The 20,862-nt window shown below is 37.4% G+C and overlaps 1 protein-coding gene across 5 annotated transcripts in view; it reads left to right on the forward strand.

The window, feature by feature from the left end:
- The window catches only part of suco (SUN domain containing ossification factor), a 52,163-nt gene that overhangs the window by 3,986 nt on the left and 27,315 nt on the right, over nt 1-20,862 (forward strand). For all 5 annotated transcript variants that reach the window (XM_084432051.1, XM_084432053.1, XM_084432050.1 and 2 more), the window contains exons 2-3: nt 19,288-19,396; nt 20,256-20,381. In XM_084432051.1, the coding sequence (XP_084288177.1) occupies nt 19,288-19,396; nt 20,256-20,381 (235 nt within the window). The remainder of the gene's footprint in view (nt 1-19,287; nt 19,397-20,255; nt 20,382-20,862) is intronic.

Consider the following 20,862-nt stretch of genomic DNA (forward strand, 5'->3'; position numbering starts at 1 on the left):
ATAGCATGACCATAGGAAAGGGGCCCATGTTCCCTATATGACTGAGTACACACAGTGTGCTGTAATGTCAAACCTGCAGAAAAACACAGCCCCTCTATGATGACCGTACACTGGCTTTCTGAGAATGTATTGATTTCTGTCATATATTGATTAATGATCAGTGAATTTGCTATTTAACTGCTGCTTAAAACATGGCAATGTCATCATATGGCATGTCAACCTTTCCTCTATAGGGAGCAGTTGTGTTCAGTCTTCACAGCTTGTAGTGTGGACTGACATTTCATCGAGTGCTGTAGTGATGTCGTATTTTTTAGGCCAATCCGGAGGTAGCATCACCCTGATCACTCTGATTGGTGTTTTTCATTGGCTTTCGGTGCCACTGCTCTTAAATGTTAATCTAGAGCCCTGGATTTATCGGTATCGGCTAAAATGTTTCATTTTAGTGCATCCCTGATGTTCCCATAATATCCTAATAAAAAATGATACATCTGCATGAGTACACTAAAGTAAACCTGCATATGGTGATGTTTTTGTTTGACAGCCCTGTTTTGCATGATGGAGGTAAAGGAAATGCAAGAGATGTGTGTATGTGTTTCGTGTTAATCTTATTCTTCTTGTCACAGATGGTGTGTTGATATCACTCTCAAAGTGTCATGCATGCCTTCCCAAATAATGTTAATTTTGCAGCTTATGTGAGCCATTTGTACCTCCAGACAGTTTCTCATTGTTGCAGCTGGATCTGCATGGCACATATAGCAGCAGGAGGCTGGTAATTATTTAGAGGGATAATACTTTTAGCCTGAGCCCCGAGTAGTAAGCGATGACGTTATATAATAGAGTATTAGATAAGAAGGATTGAATTAGGAAGGCAGCCGGTCTGCCAGTCCCTGTGCTTTGTTTGCTGGTCTGTCATGTTATCATGCCTGCTAGCAGTAGCTTCATTGATTAATGCTAGTAACATTGTATAAACATTAGGGCTGCACGATATTGAAGACAAATGCGATATTCGATATGCGATACGATAATGCTTAAAGTGTGTAAAATAAACTTAAATTATCTTTAAAATATCTCATTTATAATTATATAACCTACATATGTGTTTCACATTCTTTTTGTGACAAGAAAACATAACAAAACTTCTGACAGTGAACAGCAGTGTTTTACAGCCCCCATTGAGGTATATATATCGCAATATGCATATCGCGATATTTCGATAATTTCAATATATTGTGCAGCCCTAATAATCATAGAGTAGCCGAACTTGGATGTGAACTCACTGATCTATGCATATAAAATATTTGCTTTTATGGATGTTTTTTAAGTAAAATAATTTGTTTCTCATCCAACCGGTTCCTATTATGTACCCTGAAGACATCCGTTCACACAAGAACAACAGAACTGCATGTTGTAACAGTTAACGTCTCTTGGTAATGAGTTTTCAGTTCATGTAATAAGTGAACACAAAATCCCCTTTAAAGCTGTGGTGAAACGGAATGGCAATAGATCTTTTCTTCTTTATTGACGTCCATCCGAGTGTAATGGATTATCGGAAAAGGAAAATATTATAGGCCTGGGCTATTAATGATTTTGAAGTATTCTAAATGGGCGTCTGCAAAAAACACGCCCAAATCATCTAAGTGCTTTCCATACAACTACGGTCTCTCGTCACTCTCAGCAAACGTATGATCTTTGAGTAAGTGTGCCATCCCTAACACCGTTGTAAACACAATAAACAGCTTTAAATAGTATACCCATACAGACTTCTCATAAGCCAGCTGTACAAAAATGAATCTGTGTTGTAATAAACAGCTTTTCTTACTCTTTCACTGTCTATGAGGAAATACATTTATGATAATCTCAAATTTCATCTTAACATGAGGCCACACAGATGTTTTTTTGCATACAGGTGGTTTTAGTTGTTCTTATTGTTCCGTATTATTTCCAATTTAGTGTAATTTTTAGTGCGAATGTTGTTCGTGAATGATTATTTGTGATCACGCACAAATTTTTGAGATTGCAGAATGCTATGATTATGTTGTTATGTGGTTCTAGTCAAGTCATTTATATAGAGCCTTATAACAATACAGGTTTTCAAAGCAGTTTCATGTTAATAAACAGGAAGATAACAGTATTAAAGTTCTTCTATTATTATACAAATTCAATTACAGCTGTAAAGCAGCTCTAAAAAGACAACAGTGGTCACTGGTCTCTGTCAGATTCTGGCTCGAGTCCTTTCTTTAGTGTAAGTCTATACACTCATGCAGAACTGTAAGGTTGTTTGGGAGCTCGCAAGTAGAGTTCGCTCCACTCATGCATCGACAACCAAGCAGTCATGCTTTCAGTAGGGGGTGTGTTTATATATGCATTAGCGCTGTCTCTTACATAAGTCATGTCTTTTGGGCCCTAGTTGTCATACAAGCCTAACTGTTTTTAGCATGTGGATGGGTAAGAAATATCTGTGTTCTGACAGCCTGACTCGGAGAGGAAGAATGACTCTGAACATACCTCAGGCTGATATGGTGACGGGGGGTTGGTGTGTTTGGGAGATGTGCAAGGCCAAAGATCTTGTACTGTGTGTGTAGGAGAGGCTATTTTTTTGCAGAAAAATCTAAGGTTGTGTTTTTAGATAATTTGGATTTGTTATCTTCGCCCCTTTTTGTCTCACTTGTCTGGTATTTCACTGGAAGAACGTTTTCTGATTCTTCAAGAATTTCAAGAGAAAAGTGCAGTGTCACAGCATGTAATGTGAATCCGTATAGCTTCCAGCAGTAAGAGGAATCCCCCCCCCCCCCCAGCTTCCTGTTTGAGCCGCGTCATAGCTTGATGAAGGAACCATTTATAATTCATTGTGACAACATAAGCTGCATATTGATTCAGCACGTCACTAATTTAAGCAGTTGAATTTGTTTTATGAACTGTTAAGCCTAAATCGCCATTGACCTGATCTTCTATGGATCGATAATCTGTGTGCTCAATATCTTTGAATTAAATTCACCCTTTTCTAGTTTGGTTTTGTTATCGGATCTCTAAAGGCGGCATCCAACAGTGTGTATTGAACTGGAAACAAGTGATCAGAGCATAAAGATGTCAAGTAATTTTCTTATAAAACAACTTTGCATTATTGTAGTTATTTTTATTATTAAATAATGATGTAATTTATATTATTCATACATAAAAATAACTTTTTGGTTACAGTCGAATCATTATTAAGTCGTTGTGTCAAAAAGCATAAATAGGACAACTAAAACTGGTTTTAGATATTGGTTATTGGATATTTAAACAGAAGTAATCTGCATTGGTAGTGACAAAAACAATTTCTACTAAACCTATAACCAAAAAGCAATCCTGACAGATGAGATGATGGGTTATATATGTGTTCAGTGTATATGATTTCAGTATTGAACTACACATAATGTGACCGTACATTCATTTACTTTCAGAGATTTTGTGGTACATATTTACTAAATAATCCTGAGTAAAACAATCCTGTTGGCTGTTGCAAACATGGCATGTTACCTCCTGCTGTCACGCACACTATTTTCCAGTTATTGATTCTCACTTCCTTGTCTGGTTTGTGCCTTGGTTTTTAAGCAGACATTTATTTAAAGACTACAGAGTAATCCACTATTTTGAAGAGGGTGGTCAAAAATGACAATTTTATCCTGAGATTTGGAGCCAAATTACAGGGGGGTAAAATGACTTAAGAAATGACTCATCTCTATTTATGCTTCTCTTTCTTCAGAAACAAAATATTAACAAAATCAAAAATTTGAGCTGGGGAAGTTTCTGAAAATTGGTTGATTTGACATGATGACCCTGTATCATTTGGACTAGCTTGTTTTAATTAACAATTTTTTAAAATATTGTAACAGCTGGCAGAGAAGACCCTTTTCCTTGTGCGAAATGCGTGTAATTGAATACAGATTTTATTGAATGACATATTCATTCACTGATGAAAAATGTCTGGACATTGGACAAACACTCCTAATTGTTGAAGAATCCTATATCGAATGAGGCACTGATTATTGTGTTTTAAATCTTTGGCACGAGAGGCTGAGAAGGAAAAATGGGTTATGTTTAATTAAACGGTGGGTTTTCACAGACTTGGACAAACACATTTGGCTGGCTCTCAGACTGGCTCTCTTTTATCTTGCCTGTTCTCATTTGGTTTCTCATTTTTAGAGCCAGACAGGTCCATTATTGTTGCGTCTCTCTCTGTCTTTGTATTTCTCTTTCCTGTCTCTCTGCCTGTGTAAGCGGTTAGATTAGATCCTGTCAAGCGAATGGGAACGTCTGAACTTGTCGCTTGGGAAACAAGCGGATTGAGTGGACCAAGCCGGACAGAGGCTGTCCCCAAATCACCACTGGAGCCATGTCAAATTATAACACCAATGTTTTCCTTCTCATCTCTGAATAAAACCCCCACACCTGCTCTGTAATTAAAAGATAGGAAGAGAGAACCGAACAGGGTATTTTTGGTAACCAGAAGTAATGAAACAAAAGTTTTGGTTTAGTCTTTCAGATTCAAGAGAGCTCAATGAGAATCTCTAAGTTTGAATAGTGATATTTTGCAGACTGAAAGTTCTCTGTGTGGAAGACAAAATAAAAATATCTGGCAAACTGTATAAAATAAATAACACGTGTGAATATACTGTATGTGAAGTACACTTTAGTCAGTGGGGCTGGACAATTAAATTATTTTTTACTTTTTCGCTAAAATGAAACATTTTGCACCTTTTTAATATGCATGCAACATAAATTTAGTCTCAAAAGCAAAATACTGTATATTTTAAGGTGTAAAACAGTACAACATTTTAAATGGACTGAGCTTCTGTTTGCCCTAGCCTTGTTTTTGATCACATCAACTATAGTTATCTAGTCTGGCAGCTTCTAAGTTTACGGTAGTTGTGGTTGTCTTCCTATAGCCCATCCCCCACTTCTTCTTTCTTTCTATCCTACACATACAGACATTCTCCACCCCCTCCTCAGATTGTGTACTAGGACATTTTGTCCTAGCTAATTGTAAAGAAAGCAGAAAAACCAGCCCCTGATATCCAATCTGAGTGTTAAGTTTAAATTCATGTTTACATTTATACACCCATAGATTTGCTGAAAGATCATAAAAAGTCAGTGAGTGGTTAACATTGTGCTGCATCCATTAAAGAATACATGTTCAGTCTCGAAGTGATCTACATTTTTAATGACTGTATGTTGGTTGGCTGAGATGTTTGCAGTAGGAACTCACACACTCTTTCTTCTTGCAAATCAACTGCTTTCCCATTCCCAATATTCCTTAAGCCACTGATCCTGCTTTCAACCTTGTGTTTTCTTACCTAATAGTTGTTCCTAAATCCTGGCACTAATACTTTATGCTTTTAGGAGCCCTTCCAAATATTCTTTAAAAATAATATTGTAATACCGACATAATGCGCGAATGAAGACTGTTTTCATTTTTGGGCAAACTAACCCTTTAAAGTTCAGGAATAGTCATTTTTAAACTCTTTGCGATTAGAACTGTGATTTGATTGCATTGATCATCTGAAGCTCATTCACACTGGAACGCACTCCTCAAAGTGAAAGCACAAACATAATTTAAATCACCATATCGCGCTTTAGTTTTAGTATGATAAAGCATTTTAGATAGATAGTTTCTACTGTGTAAGTGTATATAATGAGAGACAGGACACTGTACAGTAGTGAGCACTGGATGCCTGCATTGAAAGCGCGAGTACTGCATGACAAAACAAATTAATTTAGAGTTTCATTGTTGAATAATGTATAATGGTTGGATATTTTGGTAAGTCCTAATAATGTCAAATGTCTTATTTTACCAGTAAAAAATTTGAAAGAGTGCAAGCATATGTTTCTAGAATAATTCTGTATTTTCATTTTTAGAATCTTAGAATATTTTTATTCTGGTGTCACCATTGTCCTGTACCAATCGGCACTTCGGCAGTTGTCAATCGGTATCAATCGCCACTCTGTGTAGGAAGTTTAAACTTGCGAAGTGCGTCCCCAGTAGGGGTGGAACGGTACATGTATTCGTATTGAACCGAATCGGTACGGGCGTCACGGTTCGGTGCATGAATTTACACGGAGAATACACGGTATAAAAATAAATAAAACTTGCGTGCAAATTAATGAATGTAATGCGGAACTACTGTTAGATACGCGGGTTCTTTAGGGACACCTAATCTGTAGCCCCGCCTTAAGCTAGGTTTGTTTATACTTTACATAATTTCTAAACATTTTTATTTAGTTTTGTGAACCTTTTTATAAAACATGGCCATTTATTTTTATTTAAAGGGCTTATGTCTGCTATTGTAGGCTCATTTTGTTAATGTTAGCAACTAATTTAGACGCAAGAACTGGGTGCCGGTGCTGTGAGATGTACATGCTCGGCCAGATTCGGCTCGAAGTCGTGCGTCTTCGGATGCGGAGCCGTGCGCGCTAAAAAGCCGTGCACTGCACACCGCCACGCGAGATGTGGCCTTACGCACCCAACGCGCACGACCACCCACACCGCAATGACGACATTTTTGCCGCGCGCACCCTCGTGCTCGTGCGTCCGCACATAAATAAGAGATGCTTTATTTTCAGTTTTATAGCTGATTGTCTTATTTTGTTTACATCTTACTTTACACACTTCAGGGCAGGCTGTTGCAGCTAGCTCAGGGGAGAGACTGTATGACACTAGGTGGTACAGCCTGAGACATGCACAATAAAAAAAATTGCCTTCTGCATTTTTGTTTTGCTTTTCCCTCCATTGTACCGAACTCGTACCGAACCGTGATGTCTGAACTGATGAGGTATGAACCGAACCGTGACTTCTGTGTACCGTTCCACCCCTAGTCCCCAGTAGGGGCGTAAACAGTAGGAAACCGCATGTGTATTAACTATATTGGATATTTGCATTAGGTTTTAAAGTGACAGCAGCCTAAAAATCCTGCTGCTGAAAAATTGCTGATTTAAAAAATAATAATTAAAATCACTCACTGCTCTTGACTGAGTAACTTTTGTAACTTCAATAAGGATTAATCTGTTTAATTTATACAGTGAAGATTGAGTGTTATTTTAATAATTTCTGTACCTGAAAACTACAGTTAGATATACCTGAAAAACCTTGAAAAGCACTGATTTGTTTCATTTGTATCTTTGTTCTACTGTATTTATTGGTGTTATTGCTTGTAATTTGATTATTTGTTCTTATTTTATTACTGACTGTTTACTTGTCTTTAATAATGTTTTGTATATAGGCTGGCAGTTTAGAATTTTTGCTGCTATCTAAAATTTTTGCGTGATAACTTTTATGGCGGGTTAAACATTTTTATGGTTGGAAAATTTTCTTACTGTACGTTCACACCGCCGCCGACTTGAGCTTCCAAAGTTACCGGAAGTCATTCATTTTCAATGGAAGCTGGCTTCTCTCAGCTGCAAGGAGCGTCAAATCCATCGGCGTCGCGTTTTGGGCGTTTTGAGCGTCAATCAGAAAGTTGAAAGTAGCTCAACTTTATGGTAATGAGCTATGACGCGGTTCCGGCAAGCAGCGGCAAACGCCAGCAACCAATCAGAATATAGACGTCCTTCGCGCTGGCTGATTCCGGAGAAACATACGATGTAAACTTTCGTTCCTACCAAAACATTAGTTCCGAGAAAATGGAGGAGAAGCTGATCATCGCCGTTGCTGGGTTTCCTGTCATTATCGGATTAATTGCACAGTTTAACCATCATAGAGTGAAAGTTTAGCATTTGTATGTGTTTTTAAGTCCTGTCAGTTTAACAGGACACGCTTGACAGGGCATAAGAACGAGCAGAGAGAGTGCCCCACTCACTATTAATAATAATAATAGCTCATTTTTCTTTTTTTCGTGACCAAATGTGACCAAAACGGTTATAAAAAAGCTGTCATTATAAAAGGTTTCTAGTGTCAATATATTGCTTGTTTTTTCTGTTTACATTTCATGGTGTTGACACTTCTCTTCTCCCATGATCGAACATAGAATGCTGCTGCGTCAGAGCGGCCAAAGCGTCAACAAGCGTCAACAACCTTCCCCGTACTTTTTGACAAGCGTCCTTGACAGGGCGGCCAGAGCTTCTTTGCAGCTCAAGTCGTCGGCGGTGTGAACGTACAGTTAAGTCACAGACCATTGGCAGGTGTGGAAAATTTTTTGTTTTAGGCCCTGCCTGTATGCCTATGGTAGGTCTAATGTCAACACATTAAGCTGTGGTGTTGAGTTTCCTCATCCCATAAAATGCAGATCCTGTGTGCGGTTTAGGGATGTGGCAGGACAAAAAGGTTAAATGACGTTTATGATAGATTGTCTTCTGTTATAACAAATTGTCTTAATTCCAGATAGTGCCTTTGCTTCATTGTGAATGTTTGATAGAAAATTTGCTTCTTTTTTCTAACTACAGATGATGTTTTAAGGTTGTTGCGTTTTTTTTTTTTTTTTTCTCAATAAGCAAACAAGGGTCAGAATACCCTTAAAAGGCAATGGTGGTCAGGTTTCTTTGGCATTGTCATTCCGTTGTTGATGGGCTTATCTTGAATCTTGTTTGGAGATGGGATTTAGATGCTGTGCTCTCGCTGTTGTCACACCACTTATGGCATCAACTTAAGGGTTCATCTCTTTGGAAACAAGGCTAGCATGGAAACCCATATGCCTATAGGCTGCACTGAAAGCCGGCCCGATCTCTTTTAGGAGACGGATAAACATTGTTGACTGATTCTGCTGTGCTGCTGACTCAGCTGCCCTGAGCATTGCCTGTTGCGGAAGTCAGGCATTGCATTTCAATCGATGGCTTCAGCGTTCTGGAGTGAGCTACTAAAGCATCTGTTATCACTTTTAATTATCCTCCTCATCCCTTTTTTGAGTTGGGCTAAGCAGGTGTTTTGATTTGTAAAACAGACCTCATCTGAAACGTATTTCTTTGTTGTGAATTGTTCTTGTCACGTGAGTGGAAGACGTGATGCTGCAGTGTCTGTAAATGCGTGATGAGACCGTTTATACCGGGCCTGAATAAGCCTGTGTGACGTGTGACGTGTCCTCTGCCACGTTCAGATCGCATTACCTGCATGAACGCCTGAAACTTGTGATTCACTCCAGCCTCTTGAAGCTTCGGCCTCTTTTCAATAAGTGTACTTCTCAGTTTAATGAATGGCATCATCAGACTCCCACAATCCTTTGCAATCTCTCATGACAGCCCACAGGTTATGCAACAGGAACTGATAACTAGGGTTGAATATGTCTGGTTATATTCAGTTTGCAATTCGACTTCTTCCTTTGTGTCTACTCTGTGGATGCACAATATATCAATATCATATAGGTTACTGTCCTGAAACCTGTTACATTGATTCCCACACATGCATCAAACAGCGTGTCAGACGTTCTTCATAACCTCCAACACGAGTCTCTGCATGTTAATAGCGGCTGATGCATTATGTAGCACTAATGTTTGTGGTTTGATAGCTTGACTCATGTCTTCACTACAGTACAGCTCTATTCAGCTGTGTGTGAGAAGGGAGAGATTATGTTATAATGCAAGGGATTTAATTTTAGAGTTTTCAGTGACTTTACTTCCAGCCCTGTCAACTCAAGAGGGCTCAGGCTTCTTCCGCTCTGACATTTGCTCTGTGGCAGAATGTTTTTGTCTGGCCACAGCGTTGGCCTACTTTTTGCGAGAGCTCTGGCTTTGTGCCCCACAAGCCTGTTCTTCTGTTCCTCCCCCAGCCACGTCGCTCTGTGCACATCTGAATCTGTTGAGTCTCTGATTTCCCTCCCCTCAGTTCATGTATTATTTATCAGTTCATTATCTAGCATTGTTTAGACCATTCCCCTCATTTACAAGAGACTGTGTTTGTAGTCTGTTTAAAAATCTCTGACTGTGGTTTAAGCACCACGTGCTGTTATTATCCTGCTGGTTCTTCCTGGCAAAATTTTTTTTTTTGTCTCATTGTATTAATATTTTATATGGTAGAGCACACTACAAAAATTAGCATTTGCAGTGACATTTAGTGTCTAGTCACTCTGTAAAGCAGATGCTGTTTAGACTTTTTCTTTTTTCCATTTATTGTGCCAGATGCTCCGTTCCAGTGCCACATAGGCAAGTCAAAGTCCACTCAACGAATGCAAAACAGATCTAGATTTCTCTTCAAGTGTTTTGCTCATAAATGAAGCCAAGCATCTGCTTGTATACAGTTGGCAATATAGCATTGCTTGAAAAATAACCTTTGCCACTCTCCTGGAGTCCTGGTGATGTGATCAGGTGAAGTCACTGGTCATAAATCCGTCATCTGTCATGACTCATATGTGGAAACCAATATGCGTATCATATAGGTTATTGAGTTTATGTAGAGTTTGTCTTTATTGGCTTATATTATATTTAATTATGTAAGCTAATTTCCTCTATTTTTACTTTTTTGATTAGGTTTGCCCTCAAAGTATTAAGTTAATTTTTAAAAGGATTAGCTTTAAATCTCTAATAATTTAAAAACTGTTATAAATAAATCTCAAAATTAATATCCATACTACTACTACTACTACTACTACTACTACTACTACTACTACTACTACTACTGTATCTATTTTTTATACTGTACATTATAATGTTGTAATTCTTAAATTCACTTTTGAGTGGCTTATTTTTCATTTATTTGGGGATCAGCCATTGCATCAAAACAATTGTCTCATTGGTATCATCCAGAAACTTAAAATGTGTGAATCCATAATATTCGATTTTACATTTTGTCAATGCTAATGTAATCATGAAGGTATTGAGATGGGTGCTAAATTGTTTTGCTTGTGTTTGTGAAACCAGAATTAAAAATTTAAATGTAAAAATAAAATTCTCCAATCTCCATCGCACTTTTCAGCCAAGATTCACTTAATCAACCAGGCGTGTTAGACCAACATCACAAGATTTGTCTTGAGACTGTCTCTTGTTGCCTAATTGTAGATGCATTCAAAAGAGTTAGACCTGGAGGCATAACGCTATAATGAAAGCCCTGTTCAGATGTTAGCCACAGCTTCCAGCAGCGTCCATTCACACCCGCACCCTGGCTGAGAACTGTGACGATTGTCCAACCGCATGCAGGATTTGATTAAAAACTCACTTGATGCCTTTGTTCATGTAGATTCATATAGATCCCTTTAAACATTTCTTCACCTCATGTGCCATTGTGATTTCAGGGCTGTGTACAGAAGTGACACATCTCTGAATAGCCAAAAGATATTTTCCACTCCACTTATTTGACTTACTTATTTTACCACAGGTGCTCTATGCCAGATGTTTACTCAGTTGTGCAAGAATTGTGCTGGCGAAAATGATTTCTAATTGCCTAAGCCAGGATAAGACACTTTACTACATTAGGGCTGCACGATTTAGGGGAAAAAAATCGAAATAAAAAATATTATAAAAAAAAAAGAAAAAGTTTTTAATCTTTATTTTTGTCAGGAAACCTTATGCATACCGTGAGAAAACTCCAGTACACCTCTCTACAATAAACTTTTGGATTTGCATATATTTACTTTACTTCTCTAAAGAAATGTATTATTTTTCCTATTTTTACCAAAAATAGGGTGTTGTGAGCTTTAGTGAGTACATGTAATGTAGTATGTACTGGAAGCCCTTGTGCAGAAAGTCCACAACTGAGACTCATAGAAGTAATAAAGCTTATGACTTTCCAGTATATCCCTTATATAGACAAAGGCATCCAGATATCACTGCAGCAGAATAAAGTGCAGATTGAGACGTTTTGACTGGTGAAACATGAAGACAATAAATATACGATTGTATGATATGTACGATATGGTTTACCTGTGTTCTTCTAGATATCTCTTGTATTTTCATAAGAATAAAGTATATTTATAATGCAGTGCTAATCGACAGCCTTTATCACTGTATAGAATACTGTAAAATTATATATTTTCTGATTCATTCTGTGATATGAAGCTATGTCACATCAGAAAAGAAAAACTTGTAATGAGAAGCGTTTACAAACCTGTTGTCCAAGCTTTTTCAAATGCACATTATAAGTGACTCAAACTCACAGCGCTCGCAGAGATGGAACAGCATTTACTTTTATTTAATAAAAAAAATCACAATGTTGGTTTAAATTCGGTTACAGATGATATCCTGTTATCATGGACATGCCTATAAATCATCAGCCTGGGTTGCATTTACATAATGTAACAAGTATCAATAAAGCAAAATGCCAATTTAGGGCAATAGGTTTCTGTTCAAATCTTTCCCACAGAGAGGAACAAGGCAAATACTTTTTCCTCTTACTTAATTTACATATTTGTAAATTTTATGTCTGTGTTAGATGGATGGATGCACACTTTTATTATTGGTAAATATTGTGCCAGTTCCATCAGCCATAAATGGCAACCACAGCATTTGCATTAACCTCCATCTGTAATTATTTATGTACACTTCACACAAGTCCAGGTGTTTTCAGTTTCAGTTCAGTGTCAGTTTTAGACTAGCATTTATAGCATTCATGTTCTTTTTTTTTTTTAAAGGTTAATAAAACAATGCAAGCATGATTTTCAAGCTCATTTTCTGACATTTTATGGGAGATGATGTTAAGTTTAATGGCATCATTGTTTAGGGTTGTGGTACAGTTGTGGATCCTGGTCTTCTCTGGCATGAAGAATAGGGCTAAAGCTAACAGGAAATATTTGGGGGATTTTGCTGGGCGCCTGGCTTCCCTAAATCTACTCATCCAGACAGACTGAGAGAATAAACACTGGAACAAAATGAAGTGATCTGTCACATCAAGTAGAGCACCGGGAAGTTGATTGCCATCATTTATTGTGTAGTGTCCCGTCACCAGTATTCAATCCTCCTGGCGCTTAGTTTCTGTCCTGTCCCTGTGATTTCACAGGGTCCCTCACTTGTTTGGACAAACCTTCATGTAGTGCTGACTACTGGGTAGTGAAATATTGACTGTTTCTGCTTTGCAGTGCATCTCAGACTGAGCATTTCTCCAACAATTAGGCATCTAACTTGGGATGGTTGAACACTAGATGTAAAGTGGGGTGACTGACGTAGCCCATCTATCAACCTTCTCCTGCATGTCTACAGCCATGAACTGGTTCAAACAAACAGATTTCTTTTGGTCCAACAAAAGAAAAATGTGTTTGTACATGGACAAGTTCAGTGTCTTTTCCCATATATTGGCCTAAGGGTGATAATGTGATGTAACCAAGGTTTTTTGATATTTGTTAATTGTAAAAAAAAAAAAATCTGCAACAAGTCAGCCAACAAAATGTCTTTTCATCTCCTCTTTTTTGCATAAGATCAGGTGTTTAGAACAGCTTCCTAGTTCTGCCTTTGTCATCATCAGCCTCAGCTCTAATGTGTCTGCTCGATCCCTGCTGTGCTTCACTGTAAGTGCTCTCATAAATAAGAGCTAAATGCGATATGATGTTCTCCCACTGAGTTCCCATAAGCTCCCTGTCCAATGGAAAAGCAGCACTATCCCTGATATGCCTGTGGGGCGCACAGCCTCCTGTATCGGGTCGCTTCCCAACAACGGAAGTATCTACATGAACAATGATAGATAGCCCCCATAGCCACTCTGCTCTTTGTTTGTGGTCATTTACACACTCATCATGACTTGAGACTTGAAGCACTGTTATGTAACATCAAAAAGTTATATTATTTTAATCCAGAGAGGGCAAAAAGCTTGACCTGCTATTTTGTTGAGTGCAACTTTCCTTTTTGGGAACGGAATATCTCTTTGTTTTGTTTTTTTACGATAAGGGTTTGACCTATTTTCTTGTCATGACATGTCAGATCATTTTTGCTGCCGTTTTTGTCTGGGTAGTAAAAATGTATTTGACTACTAGAATAGCATTCAAAAAGTATGCATAAATATCTTCTCCACATAGGCCTACACTGAGTCTTGTGTGATATGGAAGAATAAAAATGGTTGTTATTGAATATAAATCTCCACATATGAAAAAAGTGGGAAAGATCATGATGAGACAGAATAAGCTCTGCACATTGTGCGTTGGTGTTTGGGCTTGTAGTGCAACATTGGCTACTGCAAATAACAGCCGCTGATGACATCTGATGGTACTGCTCATGTCATCTACAGAGGTGCTGTACATTTATATTTAATTCTTGCTATTTGTCAGTGTCCATTTTCGTGTGACTTTTCAAAAAATATTTAGTACATGGTTGTCTGGAATACTTCCTTCTGATTGGTCAGTTTTTGCATAATGACCGCTTATCTGTAACTGACCATTGTCTCGGGCAACTCATCACTCTTTACTCTCTTGCTTCTCACATAATTGCATTTCAACTCAAATCAATATTTAATGTCTTTTTATTTCATTATTTTGATACTAGTCTTGTAACAAACATGATAATGTACAGTTAGCTGGTCATTACCACAAAGATATAATCCACATGAGTGATTGGTGTTGGCTGGTGTGTGGTGGGCGTTCTGGCTCAATATGGCTGCCGTCGCATCATCCAGGTGGATGCTGCACATTGGTGGTGGTTGAGGAGATTCCCCCCTCTATGTAAAGTGCTTTGAGTGCAGAGAAATGCGCTATATAAATGTAATGAATTATTAATCATTATTATTATTATCGGCCTGTCTGGTTAATTGTGAAATAATGACTGGGTCTGTTCATTATCCAGGGGATACTCAACTGATGCTCTTGGGAAACAGGATTGTGCCGCCCCCAATGCTTCACATGATAACCTTTTTGGCTACATGTGAAAGTACATACAAACAGTTGCACTTTTATAGTTCCCAGCAACCTCTTTACAGACTCAGTCATTGATCAAGTTGCTTGTTGAACATTTACACAGTTCACTAACAATATATTCTGATTCCTTAATTCTGCAAAAACACAGATTGTTTTAGACTTTTTGTGTAGACAGTGAACTATGACTAAACTCAATCATTCAATCAGTTTAGCAACTGCCTTTTTCATTCTTAAAAGTTGTGTAAAGTTTTAATAAATCTATTCAATGCTACTATTTATTTACTTTGTGAATGAATTTAGTATTTATTAATTTAGTATTTCTATGAAGTTTGCAAAGTTTGTGGATTAAATGTTTATTACCATAAGTTGCACCTGACTGCATGGTGTCAAAATGACATTAAGAGAAAGAAAAAAAACAGAAGTCGCATTGATGTGTATCACTTAAATAAGTCACACTTCTGACACTTATTGGTCAAACAGAAAATCTTTATTTAAAAAAAAAAAAGCGTAATATTGGCCGATATATCGGCCAACCACTTGAATTTATGAACAATTTACTTGCAAATTTGTTTTGCTTATCTTACGTTAATAAAGCCCAAGTATTGCCTTGGCAATAATGTATGTAAGACAATCATGCCAATAAAAGAACTTTGAAAAATATAATTCCACTGTAGATGTGTTTTTATTTCTCTCTGTCTAGATTGCTTTTGCTGTCCTTACTAAGCTGTGGACCTATCCAGCTGCCCAGTTTGCCTATATGTATGTGTCGTCCCTGCTACTATTGTTTTGGTCATAAGACACACAGAACATAGTACATTTGTTACTCAATAACTCCCCGCGGACACCTATACGAACCCTATATCTGTTTGTGTGTGTATATATGTTCAAGGTTTGACCCATTAATCATCAGCTCAGATCCATGTGCATCAGTGACAACATAAAGAATCTGAGGAGTGTAAAAACCTTCCTTGTCCTCGCTTGTCTTACAAACATCATTTTACAATAGGTAATTTATTGCTCTTTGAAAGTTTTTCCTTATTGTAAACTTCAAGAAGTGTTTAATTATGTCTTAAAGTGGGTGTGTCTTCAATGCTGTGACTTTACATGCTTTCCTCAAGTAAACACCTTATTACAAAGGCTGGATAATAATGAGTAGTCCCATCAGAGGAATCACTTGAAGTTGGTTAATGTCCAATGCTGATTGATGGTTTGAACATACTGGCCGAGGTGCTGACAGTGTGCTAACATGAGCCTGCATGTGTACAGGTTCCCCTTACTCCTAAATCTAGTCAAGGTGACGCTCTCAAGTTACTCTCTGTGAACATTTGAAACGAGAGTGCTGATAATGACAAGCCCCAGCTGTTATTAATTTTCCAAAAAGACATCGGACAGCTTTCTTTGGCGAGCAGATGCATAGTACAAGATTTTTGCCATGATTTGACCTCCCAGGGGGGTGTGCACTGGTTAAATGAGACCGGCAGGATTAGGAGGGATGAATATAGTGTATAATTGATTGATCAGTTTTGCGAAGAAGAGCGTCAGTTGATATTAATTTCAGATACTGCTGTTATCTGTGCGGTTTACATTTCATTTCCAAACATGGTGTGTGATTATGATGCAGAACAGACAGCGTGAGTGTTGCAAGGAGGCATGAAAACTTTATAGAATAGAAATGTTGTGTATTAGGACCCTATTAAATCAGTTTTATTTTTCCCCCCAAATTCTGTTTCCCATTTAAATTTTTCTGTTTTAATTTTGTTTTAACGTTGTTTTTTAAGGTAACTAAATCCAAAAAGTGTCTTATCAATTTTAATAATTTGTCAAAACTAAAATTAATAGGGCCTTATGAAATCTTAAATTTTCTTCAAATCCCATTTAATTTCCCCCCAAATTCTAATTAGATTCAGCCTTTTGATTTGATACAAATGTATTAGCAAAACTGTGGTAATCAAATTAATAAATAAAAAGTTAACATTTTTTAAAATTGTATTAAACTGAATATGCAACAATTCCTTGACATCAAAACATTGCATTTTTATCTTTTGGCAAATTAAGTGCTGCACAACAGAGGTTTACTCTATAAATTAAAACATTGATGAAAAGAATGGATTGTGTAATGTTCCGTATGATTTATGAAATTATATTTTTATTATTATTCTTATTACTCAGAGAAGTATATTTGACTATACAATCGTAATATATTTCTGTCATTTCTTTTATTCGTTTTATTTTGGTGCTTTGGTAATTTGCCAATTTTGTTTCATACAGTGAATTCTGTTTTAATGTTTTCAATATCATGGAAATCATATGGCCGTAGATATACACGTGCCTTTAAAATCAGTCTTGGGTTGTGTTGTGTGTTAACTGCTTCATTCATACAGTTCATTTCTAATCCTAGTGAAGAGTGAGGTAATCGTTAGCCAAGCAGAAATGAGTTCAGTGGAGTAGAACAAAACTTGAATTTAATTGAGTTCTAGAATTTTCTCAGGCTCGCTTCTCTTACATCCACATTATCCACCTTACATATCAATGCGGATTGCGGAAGTAAGGTGTTTTATCATAGTACGATTATATCATAGTGCAGTAAACTGTAAAACTGTTTGTGCTACAAACCAGCCTGTTTATAATTAAGACAATACATTAAAATATGTTAAGACAAACCAGGTTGGAAAATCAAGCAGAATAACAAACTGTTTTGTACAGCTTGTCAATATTTTTTTTTTTTTTTTATCCTATGTGTCCAAAAATAAAATTTATAAATTGTAAATCATAATTGCTATTACAGTGAAGGATGTTCTATGTATTTATAATTCTATGTTTATAAAAGTGTTATGCACAGGCCTGTGTTGTTAGACAGTCAGCACACTAAAACCAAATCAACATTCCAAGATTATATCATCGTGGTTCAAGTCAAGTATATTTGTATAGCGCTTTTCACAATACAGATTGTATCAAAGCAGCTTCACAGTATTAAATTAAAATAATACAACAAGGTTTGTTTCTAGTGGAATTTATTGATTGATAAAATTAAATATCCCCAAAATATCCCCAACTGAGCAAGCCAAAGGCAACAGTGGCAAGGAACCGAAAAACTCCATCAAGTGACCTAATGGTGACCTAAAACTCCATCAGGTGACCCAATGGAGAGAAAAAAAAACCTTGGGAGAACCCAGGCTCAGTCGGGGGCCAGTTCTCCTCTGGCGTTTATGACCTAGAGACAGGATTTAACTGTAAGATTAAAAATATTATATGAATGCCTGGCTGAAGAGATGCGTCTTTAATCTAGTTTTAAACTGGGAGAGCGAGTCTGAGCAACGAACAGTATCAGGAAGGCTATTCCAGAGTTTTGGAGCTAGATGTGAAAATGTTCTCCCTCCTTTGGTGGATCTGGATATCCTAGGTATGACCAAAAGCCTCGAATTTAGTGATCTTAAAGAGCGCGATGGATTATAGGGCGATAGAAGATCCGTTAAATAGACTGGAGATAGGCCGTTTAGGGCTTTATAAGTCAGTAGCTTGTAATTACAATACCTTGTAATTAATACGGGACTTTATAGGTAACCAATGTAGTGATGTTAAAATCGGTGTTATATGATCATATTTTCTTGATCTAGTAAGAACTCTAGCGGCTGCATTTTGGACTAACTGTAGCTTGTTTATTGAGGATGCAGGACAACCAGCTAATAAAGCATTACAGTAATCTAGTCTCGAGGTCATGAATGCATGACCTAACTTTTCTGCATCAGAAACTGATAGCATATTACGTAGCTTAGCAATGTTTCTAAGGTGGAAAAAGGCTGTTTTTGTAACATATGAAATATGATTTTCAAAAGACAGGTTGCAATCTAGTATAACACCCAGGTCTTTTACTGTAGAGGATAAAGTTCAGTGTCTGTGATCCTGACACCTCTTTAAAACACATCCAATAGTGTGACTGTTGGACTTAAAACAGAAACTGCTCACAGCAGGATATTTTATTACACAGGCCAATTTTGTGAGCAATGTGATGGGGTATAGCTCTTTAGCCCATTCATTTGTTGTGTGGACCCAAAGCCAGTCTAACCAAATAATCTGAAAATCTATGGTTGTGCACATCATCTAATCTGAACATAAATTCCTCACATCTATTCCCTTGACTCAAATCATAATCCATGCCATTCAGACACTATTTCTCAACTAAGCTTGGACAGCGTTAGGCAACGTCAGACTGTAATACCGTGAAAATGATTGGACAAAATTCGTCAGTTTATTTTCAGTGGTAAATGCCAGTATGTTTGGGTGAAACCGCTTTTATGAGAGCTCTGATGTTATTTGGCTTTAGTCAGAATAACTTTCACTGTGCTGGAGGATTTACTCTAATCAGAATTAACAATGGAAAGAGGTGTAATCTTGCATCTCAACCATGCAAATTTCTTCATTGCTATGGATGGTAGACATGTCATCATGAGCTCTTATGACCTTAGTAGATTACGAGTTTTTACATCACATGTGGCTCATATACAGCTCATCAACTCCTTTCCACTTTTGTGAATCTTACGTTTGACTCTGTGTGTTGCAGGCACTCTTGTCGTCATGTTTATTGTTCAGAAGAGATCTCCTCTGGCCCAGGACTCCCTGCACAGGATGATAGCCGTTACACAACGGAGGAACCAGGGACTGATAAAAAGGTGACAAAAAACAATTACTTTACACAGTTACCAACTAAATACCTCAACAACCACTTGAACTTGCAAGCACTTAAACTAGAACTTCTCCTATTAAGTCGTGAGTGTGCGTCCTTAACACCATTGAGATTTAACTCTGTATTGTGAAATGGGATCACATACATTTGACTTCTAGAGAGGCGAGTTTGATTGGCTGTTGTGTAAGTCTAAATAGTCCCTGAAGTTGTGCAATAGCTCCTCATTCACAGTGTTGTTGACATTTGTCTTTCAACAGGCTAATCTATAAAGGCACTTACCGACAAAGACCCCCCTCCTCTGTGTAACCTATAGATTTAAGGCTGTATAGAGGTGTGGAGTCATCTGGTTGACCAATATTTCTTAGTGAGACTGGCTGATTAGGCCCACTTTAGCTGTTGTTGTTATGCAGTCATTAAAGTTAAAGCAATTGAATCTTCAACTAATGTGTGAATCTGTAAACTTGCCCTGTTTGCACTTAAACACTCCTTGGCAGTCACAAAAGTGTTTGCTCTTTTCTCCCACTAAACTTGAATGGTAGAAAAACATAGCCATAGAAAAAAAACATCTCTTCCACCCTCATCGAAATAAAACCAGTTCTGCCAACTCACCTGTTGTTGAAGGAATAGTAAAAATGTCATTTACTCAATCTCACGTCTTTCCAAATACCTCTGATGAGCACTGACAGATTTTTGGCAGAATTATCACGTTGCTCACAACGAAACAACAAAAATACACGTGACCTTGGTCTGTCAAACTCCAAAAAGGACAAAAGATGGTATGGAATAGTTTGTGAGAAACTGACCTTGTCATTTTAGTCATATGTAACATTGTTTTCCTCTTTTAGGTTGAGGAGGAAAGGGCGACACACACTCAGTCATCGCACAGCGTGGGCCTGGAGACTGAGACGGCTGCACTAAAGGAAACTCCATTGCACTCACAAGACACCCCACACGAAGAGAAGCACAAACAGGTGCCCATGCAATCCAACCGCCATATCTGTTTTCTTCTATTACATATCTCATCCTAACCCCCAACCTTTGTGAACCACACATGCGACTCAAGGGATAGGACACACAAAATCCTATATTTGTTTCAGTTTATTTTTTCGGTCACACTTTAGATTAGGCTCCAATTCACACTATTAATTAACTATTATCTATGACTTTTGCCTCAAACTTCCAATTACTGCTTATTAATAGTGAGTAAGATAGTTGTTAAGTTTAGATATTGAGGATTGAGGGATGTAGAATATGGTCATGTAGAATCATATGTGCTTTATAAGTACTAATAAACAGCCAATATTCTAGTAATATGCATGCTAATAAGCAACTAGTTAATAGTGAGAATTGGACCCTAAACTAAAGTGTTACCTTGTTTTTCTTTGACTTTAAAGGTTTATTGCTTTTATGCAAAAAATATTTGCGTTATCATGAAACACAGTGCTTGTCCAC

This window comes from Rutilus rutilus (assembly GCF_951802725.1).
Source record: "Rutilus rutilus genome assembly, chromosome: 15".
NCBI classification, from domain to species: domain Eukaryota; kingdom Metazoa; phylum Chordata; class Actinopteri; order Cypriniformes; family Leuciscidae; genus Rutilus; species Rutilus rutilus.